Genomic DNA, 14433 nt, shown 5'->3' on the forward strand with positions numbered 1-14433 from the left:
TATTTTGCACTTATTTAATGTAATCATTTGCAAGTTGTATTAACTATTTTATTTTCGTTTTGAAAAAAATGAGAAAACAAAATTCCTTAGAACCTCAATCATTAAAACGCTTCATGAGACGGAACATGTAGTCAAGCATTGAATGCACAAAGATTAAAAAGTTTAGAAGCAAGACGAAAGAATGGCAGCCGACCAGGTAAACGGTTTTGTCTCTTTAAATAGCCGGAAATTGTATAAATCAGTACACATATTTAAATATATATCATATATTTCATATATATATTGATGTTGTATCGAATAAGCTTATTTGATAAACATTTTCTAATAGTACAAGTAATGAATCAAGAATTTAAAGAAACGCGTTGTCATCCCGTCATCAAACAGGAGCTCGAGTTTCCTCTGTTCTTGTTTGCTTATAGGCATTGTTTTATTATGAGTTAAAATTTTTAACCATTGCTCGCACAGGAAATCATTTGAAGTATATGTTATGGAATTTATAACATATTTCAAATGAGTTCTTGTGCAAGAAATGGTAAAAAAAATCTTTAATTCAGCGAATAAACTTATATCAGTGGAACATGTTGATGGTGCTATTGTTAGGGCGAGTGCAGATATGTGTTACTGTTCCCTATTTAGTTTTGATTTAGATCTGCCTCTTTAAATCGCATGAGACATTTAGATTGTTTAGTCATTGTTTAGACTTAGGGTTCAATACTAACATTAGTCCTTCTCAGACTAGTATATTTTCATTCGGACTAATAAAATCTGTGGCTAATTAGTCCGAAAAGACCAATAAAAATTTCTGGAAAACAAAATGAATAAATTACTCAACAACTTTTACTGGGAAACACTGTATGTATAGTTTTAGCTTTCTAGCTTTTTGGCGGGTAGTTGGGCAATTCCTTTTCATAAAATTGTGTGCAGACTAGTAAAAGTAAAGAAGCACTACTCCAGCTGGACTAAAGCCACAGGTACTTGTGGACAGGACCCCCCCCCCCCGATATTCAACCCCGGGGCTTGTTGGACATTTTTTTCACGAATTGTATTTATTACACTTATTCATCATGTGTACCATAGGGAAAAATTGTGAAACCCCAAAATAATTGTTTCACACAAAAATACCCCACTATATATTATAAAAGAGAAAGGTATGCCACTCCGGTTTGTTTACCTTGTACCCCCACTGGTCTTTCTGGGTTTAAAAACATGTTTATATTTTATTTCAACCTAAAATGTTGGTTCACCCTGTCTCTACAATGCATAGAGAATACATTACTTATTATGATAACACCCGAGAGAGATTATTACGTCAGGCCAAAACTCTCTCGGATGTTATCGTAATAAGTGATACATTCTTGGCGTACTTCTGTTGCGTTTATACCTAAGGATTTTTCAACACAGTGACTGCAATGCTATTTAAGGAATAATTGTGGGATTCTTACAAGATGCAGAGTCAAACAGATAGCATGAACTAAGACGGAAATATATGTAGAGACAGGGTGAACCGACATTTTAGGTTGAAATAAAATATAAACATGGGGTCCTGTCCACAAGTACCTGTGGACTAAAGCCTAGGAATGTTAGTGTCAAACCGTGTTAGACTGTGACGTCACATGACTTTGGATGTTAAATGCATTACCATAACAAAGTCGGAAAGGTGCAAATTTTAACAAAGAATGTTTAATCTATTATCTATTTGCAATATTCATTATATCAAGGTGAATATATTATATTTTAAAATTTTGTTGTTACCAAGAGAACGTGGTTAGCAGCAAGATCCATTCGCGCATTGTGGATGTTGAGGTTACTGTGGGAAAAAATTCATCTGGATTAACATGATTAGTGTCCAAAATCTGAAATTTCTCTTTGCCCAAGGTTTTGTTGTTAGAGCTTGTGAGCAGCACTTCACGCTGTTAGATGCGCTTGCTATAAACGATAACTGAGTAGATGACAAATGACTAGGTCCTTCAATCTCATGATTTAGCTTTGTAGTAGCCCACAGCTTGAATTATTTCATTGAGATAATATATATATATAGCTTTAACAATTAATCAGTTAATAGCTTCGTCTTCTTGAATGATTTTATTTTCATAATAATGCCTTTCTATTTAAATAGGTTAAAATCAAAGATATGTGAGCATACTAATTTATATTTTCCACGTATGTGAAACAGTAATCTTTTTATTATGCTCTTCTGTAGATAGGTGGTGCCATTAAAAGTTTATAAGTTGCAATGAGACCTTCTGCCCATCAACTGTAATAAAATTTTTGTCAAGCATGATGTGAATGATAAAAATTCTGGAGCTTAAGAACCTACACAATTTTTCCTTTCAGAAAATGGAGGTTGATGGCACCACAGCAGTAAACCATGAAGGGATTAAACAGTACTATGTCAGTAAAATTGAAGAACTGCAGGTAATGGATTAGTTTCTAATATGTCCAACTGTTTATGCATTTTTGGGCGAGCACATTTTCCTTTATGTATTGATTTAATAAATTCTACACTTTGATCTTGGTTATGGATCTGCCATTTCCTTTTAAATTCTGCAAATCATTACACAATTTAAATAAATTCCAGCACTGTTCTTATGACTAATAAAAATTTTAAAGTTAAAGTTTTCTCAAACTTGATGACTTAGTCTTACCACACATTGGGATGAAGAATCCAAATTCTCGGACGATTTTGACAAAATCTGGAAAAACCTGGGTTGTTTTAAGAGACGAAAAATTGACACTGCATTATCAAATCATGTTTATTGAGTGTCAGACGGTATTTTGTGGCAGATAGAATAAAAAAAATTCTTTTTTGTAAATTTTTTAAAGTTGTTGCAGTCTTGCAGTGCTTTTTATTAGCCAGTATGTTACTATGCATGCAAACCACATTGTGAACACTCTTCAGAAATTTCTTCAAACAAGGTATAGATTTCAACCTGAATTTCCCATGTTTATACACACATATAGATATGTTTCTATTAGGGATTGCAATTTGTAACCGGTTGTACTAGGTCGGAAGGATGGTAATCAGTTGGAAATTCTATTTTAAAGGGTTTAGTTGAGAAAAAATTGAAATGTAAATTTTAACAAAATTTCCTGAAAATTCAATCAAAAAACTTTTGGACGTTGGTAAGTTAGCATTTTCACATATATCTACTTAGCTGATTTGGAAGTAATTGCATAGGCCAATAAAAAAAATGATTTTTAGATGTACTTCAACTGACCCATCAAAGTTGCCCCTACCCAATGAGTACTTTAAATTTTTTCTTATTTTTTTGAAAGCAGTTAAGGTTTATTATTTCTGTAAGACCCTTGAACTGATACATGTAAGGGCAACAAATCTGGGTGATGTTTCATAGTACACATTTGAACTTGTTGACAAAATATTTGTTGTGAACAAGTACATGTACTTGGGGTTTGCTGTAAATCTGCTTAATCCATCTGTAGACTGTAGAAACCTTAATATAAGGCCCCAAAAAATTAAATCAATCATTTCTCAGGCACCGCCACATCAGGTCAAAAACTGCTGCATTGATCAATTTTATATTGACATATTGAAAAGGGAAATAGCTCAATTTTCTATTTTTCCATTCGGGCAAGTTGAAAAAGAAAATGGAGTTATTCCCCTTTTCATACATGCTAATAGATTTTTTAGATGAACATAATAAACATATATTTCTAGTTAATAATACGATAAAGAAAAAAATATTTAATAAAAAAACCTGCCTGCCACATTGGATTTTAAAATTTTTGGCCTGAGAAACTATTGATTAATTTTTGTTGGCGCCTAAGTGGGAAAATTATCATCACCTACTTTTTTGAGAAGCACCACTTGCTAAATAAAATTAGATGGTGTATATATGTATAATGGAATGTGTACCACTTAACAATCTGAACTTTTTTCTTTCAGCTTATTGTTACAGACAAGACACAAAACTTAAGACGATTAGAAGCTCAGAGGAATGAACTAAATGCTAAAGGTAAAATATGAATACATATATAAAAACTATGCAGAATTTTGGAAAAAGTGAAAGATGAAGATAAAAGAGAAATTCTGTTCAGTTTACATTAGGGCTGTCACGGTTCCAAAATTTTTCAGGTTGGGTCAGTTCTGTAAATTTTCGGTTCAGTTATTTACATCTATTTTAATCCTTACTTTGGTGAATTTAACTTGAAAAATCTTTATTTGTTACGTTAAATTCACATTGAAAACAAGTTTTAACCATGTTAACGTCTAGCCATCGGTGTTAGGACTACTAGGCCTACTATTTGTCACAATGTGACCATTCCTGCTCGTTTTGATAATGATCTAATCCTTTCCTGACAAGTGTTTTGTCATGGAATGAAGTAGATTTCAGTTGTGATTTTCATTTATCACTGTTACCGTCTTTATTCTTTTGATTTCGACGCCATTTTATGTAATTAAACAGATTCTAATAGATAAATCAGATCTGAACCGAAATCCGGAAAAATGGAAACAAAACCGAACCAAACAACTTGGACCGCGGTTTTAGGTTATTTCAGGTACTCGTGACAGCCCTAGTTTACATGTTCTTTGGTACAGGACGACTTGAACAGCACCAGATACAGTGAAATGTGGTGTTCATCTATAGCAAGCCTCCTGGGACATTTACTTAAGAATAAGGACATGAGTATATAAATCATTTTGGAATGGAATGTTAAAGGAAGCAGACAAACTATTCACTCCTAGCTTTCACAGTTTTGTTCAGTGTTTGTTGTATATGTAGATTCACTGCCTTCATCATCTGTTCTCTCTTTAATAACTTTTTACTCACCATTTGTTATACAGTTGGCTCTCCACAAACATTTAGAGTAGTAGAACATTTCAAGGACTGTGTGACATAATTTTTCTACCGCATTTTTATTTTGTAAATATATCTTTTTCTAGTGAGAATGTTAAGAGAAGAACTCCAGCTCTTACAAGAACAAGGCTCCTATGTCGGGGAGGTTGTGAAACCCATGGACAAAAAGAAAGTGCTAGTCAAGGTATTAATAGAAAACTGATTGTAACTAAGTTATTGTAACTATCTTGTTAAGATGTATTGTAAATGTAGAAAATAAGAATCAAATCAACCATAATTGAATTATTTAACAGAAATAATTTGTCATATTAATTTACAGTTTGGCATCTAATTATTAAAAAACGAAAGAACTTATTTGTGCAACTTTGACGTACAGCAGCTTCTTGGGTTTATAATACACAGTCAAACTGCATTTTAATGAACTCCATGGGGCCGAGACAAAAACTTAAAGATTAACAAGTACTTCAGATGCGGAAATGATTTTCAGAAAAAAGTGGTTGTGACTTCCAAGTCACTTTAACATGCTCATGGTAATTGATATATCAATGTTTGAGATAACCAGGTTCAACTGTATAATAGAACAATAATATCATTTATAAAAGAATAAGATGGGATGATCAGCTTAGTTTAATTTATCCCTCCCTGTAGGATATTTGAAAGGTTTGTTGACACAGTACAATTTTTTTCAGGTACATCCAGAGGGAAAGTTTGTGGTGGACATAGACAAAAATATAGACATAAATGATGTGACTCCAAACTGCCGAGTAGCTCTTAGGAATGACAGTTACACATTACATAAAATTCTCCCAAACAAGGTAAGATGATACATTGTGTGAATTGTAGAATGTATATGAAACTCCAGTGTCAGCCAGCTGGTTTGTGAATTGTTACTTTTCAGCAGGACTGCCAACTTTTTAAAAGTAAATGCATTGCTAAATTCTAAGAATTTTGTGTACAGCACCTGACTTTTTTTGTTATGTTCATTTTCATGCAATTATAGGCAATTTCTGAAGAAATTAGCAATAAAAATTTGCTCGTACATGTATTTTTAATTATTATTATAAAAACAATTTATTTACAAGAACTTTTTTGACACATTTTGAGTCTTGCAAAAGTACACAGAAATAAAGTATTCACTTTTTAAAAAAAAAGAACAAAAAAAAAAAACAAAAAAAAACAAAAGATGTTACTTAAGTATTAAAAAAAAATTATAAAGTCACTACAAACATGAAGAAGTTGCAGCTATTGATTTGATTTACTATTAAATAAAGGTGGATCCTCTAGTGAGTTTGATGATGGTTGAAAAGGTGCCAGATTCAACATATGAGATGGTGGGAGGTTTGGACAAGCAAATCAAAGAAATTAAGGAAGTCATTGAACTGCCTGTAAAGCACCCAGAATTGTTTGAAGCTCTAGGCATTGCACAACCTAAGGTATATTTCTTAAGGTTGATGGAAAGTTCTTTTGTTAATATGAAAAATTTGAGAAAGTAAGAAAATATTTATATTTTAAAGAACAACAAAATCAGATTCAAACATAAACTGTTGTGTTTAATTTTATTAAATTTGAAATTAAATCATTAAAGGTAAAGAACATTTCTTTTGTATTTATCTTTATTTAATATTTTTTTTAATTTTATGCACCACTGTATAATTGATTGTTGTGCAATATAAATGGCAACCCTGTGCCACAGGCCTTTAGTTTGCTTTAATCTGACCAACAAAACTGGGAGAGTAAAAAAAAATTATACCTCCCAGTTTAATCAGATTAAAGCGATCTAAACACCTGTGTCCTGTGCTACTGCAAACTCAGTCCATCCATGCACATACTCTCTGTGTTTGACAGGGTGTGTTGCTTTATGGACCCCCGGGGACAGGAAAGACCTTGCTAGCCAGAGCTGTAGCTCACCACACAGAGTGTACTTTTATTCGAGTCTCAGGCTCAGAACTCGTACAGAAATTCATTGGTGAGGGATCTAGGATGGTGCGAGAACTCTTTGTTATGGCAAGGTAATCATAAGAAATTTTATTTTAGTTTTCTTGCTAACGGATGGACAAATTCATGTTACTTCTTTAGTGTATATAATTAAAATGTACATTATTTTTTGTTTTAAGGGAGCATGCACCATCCATCATTTTCATGGATGAAATTGATTCTATAGGATCTTCAAGATTAGAAGGAGGTTCAGGAGGTATGATCTGTACTGTTTACAGGGAAAATTTCACTCCCATTTTACTTTTGCCTCTTTCACCCTCTTTGCCAGTGGGGGAATCAAAATGTGATGAATTCAGAGGCTAAAAGTTATCTCTCTTAAATAGGGGATGAAATAGTTTGGATATGTGAATGGGAAAAATAACCCATTTACTGTATTTAGCATGATATCAGACATTTCCGAACGTGAATAACACTCTTAGGGATCCAAAAATTATGTCAGAAATCGTTTTTAAAAAAATGGTAGAAAATATTTTCATTCATGGGGAATTTATACACTACCTCTGTAGGATTGAGAAAGACTTATATTGTGAATTGATTTCTTTTGCTTGTTTGTTTTGTGAATTTTATGTAGAGATGTTTTATTTTTTATAGGTGACTCTGAAGTGCAAAGAACAATGTTAGAATTGTTAAACCAGCTGGATGGATTTGAGCCAAAGCAAAACATTAAGGTAGTAAAGTACTTGTGTGAATTTGTGTTGAGACCCTGAATTATTTCAGGAGAGTATTGATGCAGTATTCTAGTTGCTTTCACTTTCACATAGAAAGTATGCATTGCTTCTTATAGACTATGTTCTGGATACATGTACACAGTTTAATTAATATTTCAGGTGATTATGGCCACAAACAGAATTGATATCCTCGACTCTGCCTTATTACGGCCAGGCAGGATAGACAGAAAAATTGAGTTTCCCCCTCCTAATGAAGAGGCAAGTGTCTAATGTGCCTTACTATCCTCACAGTATTTTCATGCCATTGAAAAGATACATAAATATAATTTTATACAGAATGGTCAATAGATATTATTTTTCTATTCTTCGATAAGCAAGGGGTGCTAGGAAATACACAAAATGCAGAGGGTTAAATTTGATGCTGTCTTTTACAGGCAAGATTAGACATCCTGAAAATTCACTCACGTAAAATGAATTTGACTCGTGGAATCAATCTACGAAAAATTGCAGAAATGATGCCAGGAGCTTCAGGGGCAGAGGTCAAAGTAAGTGGGCCAAATGCTCAGAGTTTATCCAAAGATGGCCATACATATTCAGTAGAACAGGCTTATAAGGAAGTACTATGGACAAACAATTTTAATTTGTTATAAATCTAATAATTTCGTGATATGCTTTAATATACAGAGAAAATTTTGAAAATCATTTTTGCAGTAAACTGTTGCTGTAACTTTATTTCACTGTATGTAGTAAGGTGAAAGAAAACAATTCAAAATTAAGATTTCATTTGAATATTTTCAGGGAGTTTGTACAGAAGCTGGTATGTATGCTTTAAGAGAGAGACGAGTGCATGTCACACAAGAAGACTTTGAGTTGGCTGTAGCCAAGGTATGTTTAAAAATGAATTGTTAACTGGATGTTCAACAAATTAGATTTTCAAGTGACCTCTAGGAATCTGATATCTGTTAGTATATCATCACCTCTGGTGAGGATGTGTAATTCAATAAGGATTGTAGAAAAACAAATAATGACCCAATAAAAAATACATCATAAAAGTATATTTGTAAGAAAAGACATGGATAAAACTGTAGATATTTTTATTTATACATGAAACACAGCAAAATATTTTGAAAAATAAAAATTTTTTGAAGAAAAATCTGTTCAAATTTCTGTGCATGTGTGAGAAAGAGAAAACTTTTTTTCTTCAGGTGATGCAGAAGGATTCAGAGAAGAATATGTCCATTAAGAAACAATGGAAGTAGATCTCCAGTGCTTCATCAGGGTTTACTGCGCATGTGAGCCATATCTATGTCAAAGACAGTTTGACCTCCATCTCAGCCATTTCAATACATGTATCAGTATGTGTCCAGAAAAATTATTAAATTCTTTACAGTTCATTAGTGTTCCTTTTATTCTGTCTCTGATTCACTAGAGACGAGTTACTGAGGAATCATTTTAATTTGTGAGAGTCCGTTTTGTGGATGACCAAAATTTTACTATTTCTTAGGAGGGGGAAGGAGGAGGGAACTCTTACGTGTATAAACAGAAGATTCAATGAGCCAGTGCTTTGAGTTATATTTTGGTGAAATGTAAATGTGTGGGTAAGGGTAATCCATGATCATTGGACCTTCATAAACTATGAAGATTCCACAGTTTATAGTAAATGCTCTATTTTGAGAGCTTTCCAGCTAATTGTCTGGGTAAATGTATACAGTGAAAAACTATAAAATTTGGTGATATAGATTCTGACTCATATTTAGGTCTTGCCATTGGTCTAATAATCTATTATCGTATATTCATATAAAGTGGTGAATATACAGTTGAACTTCAGTATCTCGAACATGGATATCTCGAATACCATGGATATGTCGAAGACATTTTGAAGTCCCATCTACTTATTCCTGAAGTAATTTACCCTGGATATTTCCAATCCTCGGTTACCTCGAAGTATTTTCGCTGTCCCTTCAAGTTTGAGATAACGAGGTTTGACTGTATTAAATATCAGGAATATGCATGAATATGAAACTGATTTTTTTTCCTGCCTCTGTTAAAAATAAGTAAAAGGCTATGATTCATAAATTTTAATATTAAGCAACATGTTGAAAACATAATTAAATTTCAAAAATAGATATGGAGCAAACCAGATGGATGAATAAATAATTAAAAAAATTGACCTCTGCAAGCTTCTCACACTATATAAGCTTAAATTACTGGCACTCAAAATTCCTGTACAGAGACTTGCAGAAAATATCCAGATACATTGGGATGCATATAATGGAACAGTCAATTTGATTTGGAATGGTGGAGGAGTCTTAGATCCTGTAATAAAGAGTCATCATCCTTCATAAATTTTGCTTTTACGCTTATGGTTTAATTTCGTAAAGAAATGTATTCATAATTAAAGCGCACTTAATTTCACTTTACCTTGCAGGACAAAATTTGACAGAAATGCCCTATGAAGGAACAATAGTCATTTTTCCCAACAAAGAGTTATCTCTCTTATCAGAGAGGATAAAATCTACAAACTATCGGCGGTTTTACGAAGTTTGGTTTTGATTTGATGGATAATAAGTTATAAAAATTTCATATGGATAATAAGTTATAAAAATTTCATATGAGATACGAACTTCAAGTCAATTGCGTATTTTGCAAAATAGGAGGTAAACGAATTTTTGTTATATGATAAAATCGATGTGATTAAAAAAAAGAGAATACATAAAAATAATTCATATGTATATATATAATAGCACAATGTACACCAAACGAGTGGCAAGTCTTGTATGTAAAATAAATGCACACTTGAAGAAAACTAGGTTCTTGCAAAAATACAATCCATTGATCTACATTGTAGATAAGAAGTTATTTACAAATTAAAACCCGATTTATTAATGTTTATTTGTTTGTAATTTGTTCTTTTTTATTGAAAAGTGAATGATCAGAAATGATGTTTTTATCTAAAAATAGTTCTAAATGAATTAATTTTACGCTTCTGATTTCAACAATTTTTAAAAGCACTTTTATGTTCTTGCAATTGACCAGTGATTGTCTTGGGTTGAAAACACAAATGTTAACGATCCGAGTTGGATTCCCTGTAGCGAGATGACTGAGAATACCCGTGACCTTGATCTTGTTGATCTGCCCTTTGACCTCCTGACGACGAAGGATGACGCACTACCCTAACATTGTGATTGGACCTTCTTGACCTCGACGAAGTTGTTCTACCACTGCGTGGAGGAGACGGCGATTCTGTGCCCGCGTCATCATCAACGTTTGCTGCACGCAAGACATCCGCCATATCCGCAGCACTCTGATTTAATCGAGAGGCGATTCTCATTAAGTATGCCGACGCAATCTCTTCTCTAGAGTCCTCCTCTCGATCGTCATAAGTGTCGTCTGAAGCGTAAGGTGGAGTGATAGAATTAGCCTGTAGTCGCCGCAGTCGACCAACCGCAGTAGGCTCTGCATCACGTTCCTCTCGCTCCTCTTCTGGATAATCTGGGATATAAGCATGTGGTTGTCGAATCTCCATACTGTCCAGGAGCACCAGCTGATGAGCTGGTACCGGATTACGCAGACTTTGATCGAGCTGTGTAGATACCTCTCCCAAACCACTCATCTCAGACAAAAACTGACATTCGGAAGGAACCTCAAATTTGCATGAAACAAAGATTTCGTCATCGTTTGCTTCAGCAGTGCCTTTGAATTCCGATTCTTTCTCCTGAATCTCTTGCTGGATTTCGAAGAGTTTCTTCAAGTCGTTCACAGATCTTGCTTTTAGGAACTGATCGTACAATTTCTGTAATGTTGAACCCTGTGTTGCAATTTCAACAAACCGAGAATTTATTGTCGTCTTCTGTTCTTTGATGGTATCCTTTAGGATTTTGATCAGCGCTTCTTGTCTCCTTTCAAGTAACAGTCTGAATTCTATGAATGTATCTTTAATGACTCCCCGAAGTTGCCTTTCCTGCAAATCAAGCTGTTTCGATGCGTTGGCCAATCCATCTGTCCGGCCTTTCATTTTGTCAAGGAGCTGTTTGCTACTGTCTGCAATTTTATCGAAACTTTCCTTGCTCTCATTTACAGCTTCTGAAACATCTACTATATTATGACCTTGACCCTCCTTATGATCCAAGACCGTGCAATCTCGGCAAACGGGAAGCAGACATTTTTTGCAAAAGAAGTTCAAAGGCTGGTTTTCATGTTTTGAACACACGTTTTGTGACTTTGCTGATACTTGAGACAAGAAGTCCATCATCTGAATTACTCGATGATCAGATGGGAGAGAGTCTATTTCTGTACGACTTAGAAATATCTCTACCCGGCATTCCGGACACTTCAGCACGCCTTCGTAGGTGTCATCTAGCCACGTGATTTGTCGTCTGGGACGACTGTTTTGCTGATTATGGTCGAAAACCTGCTTCAAGCATGGTAGACAGAAAGTATGATTACACGGGAGGGACTTCGGGTGTCGTTCTACCTGATTGTATTTTTCATTACAGATGTGACATCGCAGAAATTGTTCTTCAAATGCCGCCTCGTCTACAATTAAACTTCTCTTCACTGAGTCTGCAACGTCTTCTCCAGCCGAAGCCATCTTATTTTGTTAATTAATCTAAAATAAAAATTAGCTTAACTTAATCAATGCAAATGACCATGTTATTACTGCATGCACATGTTACATCCATTTTCTAGAGGACTCGGGTTTTGTTATGTCATATTCTTTGTTATTGTTACCAATCATCCTTTTAACTTGTGTGTGCAATTATATAATTGTAAATGTAATAACTGTGACTGTATGTATACGATTATGGACGAAATAAAAAATGTGTATGGTTATAGAAATGCAATATAAAGGTATTCAATCCCTGTTAATGATATCTGCTTCTCAGTATACAAAAATGCATTTTACCCCGATTGCCTGCACAGGATGAAAAGCTAGGTTTCCCATATTTGGAAACCTGATGGAAACAATTTTTTTTTCCCCTACAATATATTTATTAATAACTTTTAGAAAATGCACAATCGATGCTTTTATTTCATGTTTCCATAAAATATATTTGAGATTTGATGATTTCCCCTATATAATATGATTAACTTCGCTTTAACCATGTGCTTTGAAGCAATAACATGGGTGAATACTTTTACATGTAGAACATTACTTTTTGAAATCAATGACATTTTGGTGTGTATTTTCAATTATTTATCAGATAAGGACATACCCAACGTAGTTTTGAACTTAATTTTCTTATTCCCCTGTATAATTTTGTAAGATAAAACTAGTATATTTTTCCTAATTTTTCTTTCAAAAATGCACGATTTTCATCACTTGCTATCTGTTCAAAACTCCTGGTAATGAATGCTAATTTTTTGTGTAAGAATATCTGATGTCATTATGTTTTTATTTGTAGAATAAGTTGGGAAAATTTTCAGTGAGAAAGGTACATTGTAAAGTACATGTACGATGCGTAATTGCTGATTTTCATACCTGAGGATCGGATCACAGTAACCTTAATTATTTAAATATATTTAGTTTTTGGGATCTTCCAGTTTTTCTATTATTTGAAACAAAAACAAAATGTATGTACTTGTTGATAAGATTATTGGCAGTGTGCCTATATGGAGTTTTAAAAAAGTGCAAATTTTATAACAAAATTAAAAACTTCAAAATTACAATTTTTATATATTTAAATTAATTGTAGCTGAACACACACTCTCAATGATTTGTACAACTTCGTCAAAATTTCGTAGTAACCCCCCCCCCCCCTCCCCGAATTCTATGGTCTGGCAAACGTCAGTATAAGTTAGTTCAAAGAAAAACACACGTTCAATGATTTATCGACTTTATTTTTGGCAACTGACCCAAAGCAACAATTGCAGTGACGTTTAAAAGATTGATTGCTTAAAACATATTAAACAATTAACTTTTTCATTCAAATGACGCTGACGTTTCATAAACAAAGTTACTGGTTTATAATTATTGCCTAATAAAGAAAATTCAGTAAAAAAAAAAAAAGTGAAATAGTACTATTTATTTTTCTATTTCAAATCATCGACTTTGAGCAAAAGGTGTATATATTATAAGATTATTTCTCCTTTGTGAAAAGTAGTACTTAAACCATATGTATGTATACATGACTGTATAAAATTCAATTTAAAAAAAAGAAGATTAATATACGTTGATTTCTGAGAACTTTAAGAATATATACATCACAATATTCACATATAATCTGTTCTTTTGTTTATTTACATTGTATGTTAATTCCATATAGGGAATAGGATATACATGGCTATTTAGTGATAAGTAAATTAATTAACAATCTTAATTCTTACCAGGATTAATTCCAGATTGAATTTTCCATTAATTCATAGCTTGGCACCAACAAAGAATTAAGCAATGTTTACATCGAGGTTTGTTTATAAGTAGGGGTCAATGTTTACATCGTGAATCATTATGTTTCCTTGCTGCTATGGGGCTGATGTCAGGTCTTTTTAATAAATTTTAAACAAATTCTGTTAAGATGATTTTATCTTTAACTTGCAGTAGGCCTATTTACGTTTTCAAATATTTATATATGTTTAATAATGTTAAAGATAATCGTAAATATTAATTTTTTTTGAGAAAAAAAATTGTCTTACCCGAAGAAATCAGAGACAGGATTAGACTTGTCTCGGACTATTGATTAGAAGTCTATTGACAAAATGACAAGCCATTTAAATAGGAACGATAACTCTACTGCATACCCAACGTATAAAGCAATTTAAATAATTTAATTTTGCAGTTTCAACAAAATTTAATTTCCCTACACAGAATGTTATTATTATTTGATTTTTTTTATGTATTTATTAATTTTTTTTTTAAAGGGGGGGGGGGGGATTCGACTGGTCCTTTCACAAGCAAATACATCTAACAATTATGGAATCAGACACATAAAAATAATGTAATGTTAATTGTTAAA

At 33.1% G+C, this 14433-nt stretch overlaps 2 protein-coding genes across 2 annotated transcripts; one reads left to right on the forward strand and one right to left on the reverse strand.

The window, feature by feature from the left end:
- Window positions 1-105: 105 nt before the first annotated feature.
- LOC133188415 (26S proteasome regulatory subunit 8) lies at window positions 106-8874 on the forward strand. Its single transcript, XM_061323831.1, has 13 exons — window positions 106-196; window positions 2335-2415; window positions 3905-3974; window positions 4904-5001; window positions 5507-5632; window positions 6089-6250; window positions 6663-6826; window positions 6932-7008; window positions 7404-7480; window positions 7640-7738; window positions 7915-8025; window positions 8279-8365; window positions 8686-8874. Exons 1-13 carry the CDS (start codon window positions 182-184, stop codon window positions 8737-8739), a joined length of 1221 nt encoding a protein of 406 aa, XP_061179815.1. The 5' UTR covers window positions 106-181; the 3' UTR covers window positions 8740-8874.
- A 1469-nt stretch (window positions 8875-10343) lies between these two features.
- Window positions 10344-13868, reverse strand: LOC133188414 (tripartite motif-containing protein 2-like). The gene is made up of 2 exons (XM_061323830.1): window positions 13808-13868; window positions 10344-12089 (listed from the first exon to the last, which is right to left on the reverse strand). Exon 2 carries the CDS (start codon window positions 12069-12071, stop codon window positions 10545-10547), a length of 1527 nt encoding a protein of 508 aa, XP_061179814.1. The 5' UTR covers window positions 12072-12089; window positions 13808-13868; the 3' UTR covers window positions 10344-10544.
- Window positions 13869-14433: the final 565 nt, after the last annotated feature.

The sequence above is a fragment of the Saccostrea echinata genome, unplaced genomic scaffold, assembly GCF_033153115.1.
Source record: "Saccostrea echinata isolate AGI-Se365-2 ecotype Australia unplaced genomic scaffold, CSIRO_AGI_Sech_v1 ptg000016l, whole genome shotgun sequence".
Taxonomy (NCBI): domain Eukaryota; kingdom Metazoa; phylum Mollusca; class Bivalvia; order Ostreida; family Ostreidae; genus Saccostrea; species Saccostrea echinata.

Coding starts and splice junctions, on each gene's coding strand:
- LOC133188415 (XM_061323831.1), top strand. Junction 5,633..6,088: donor ATAAAATTCTCCCAAACAAG/GTAAGATGATAC, acceptor TATTAAATAAAG/GTGGATCCTCTAGTGAGTTT. Junction 7,739..7,914: donor TTCCCCCTCCTAATGAAGAG/GCAAGTGTCTAA, acceptor TGTCTTTTACAG/GCAAGATTAGACATCCTGAA.
- LOC133188414 (XM_061323830.1), bottom strand. CDS start 12,071: ATGGCTTCGGCTGGAGAAGACGTTGCAGACTCAGTGAAGAGAAGTTTA.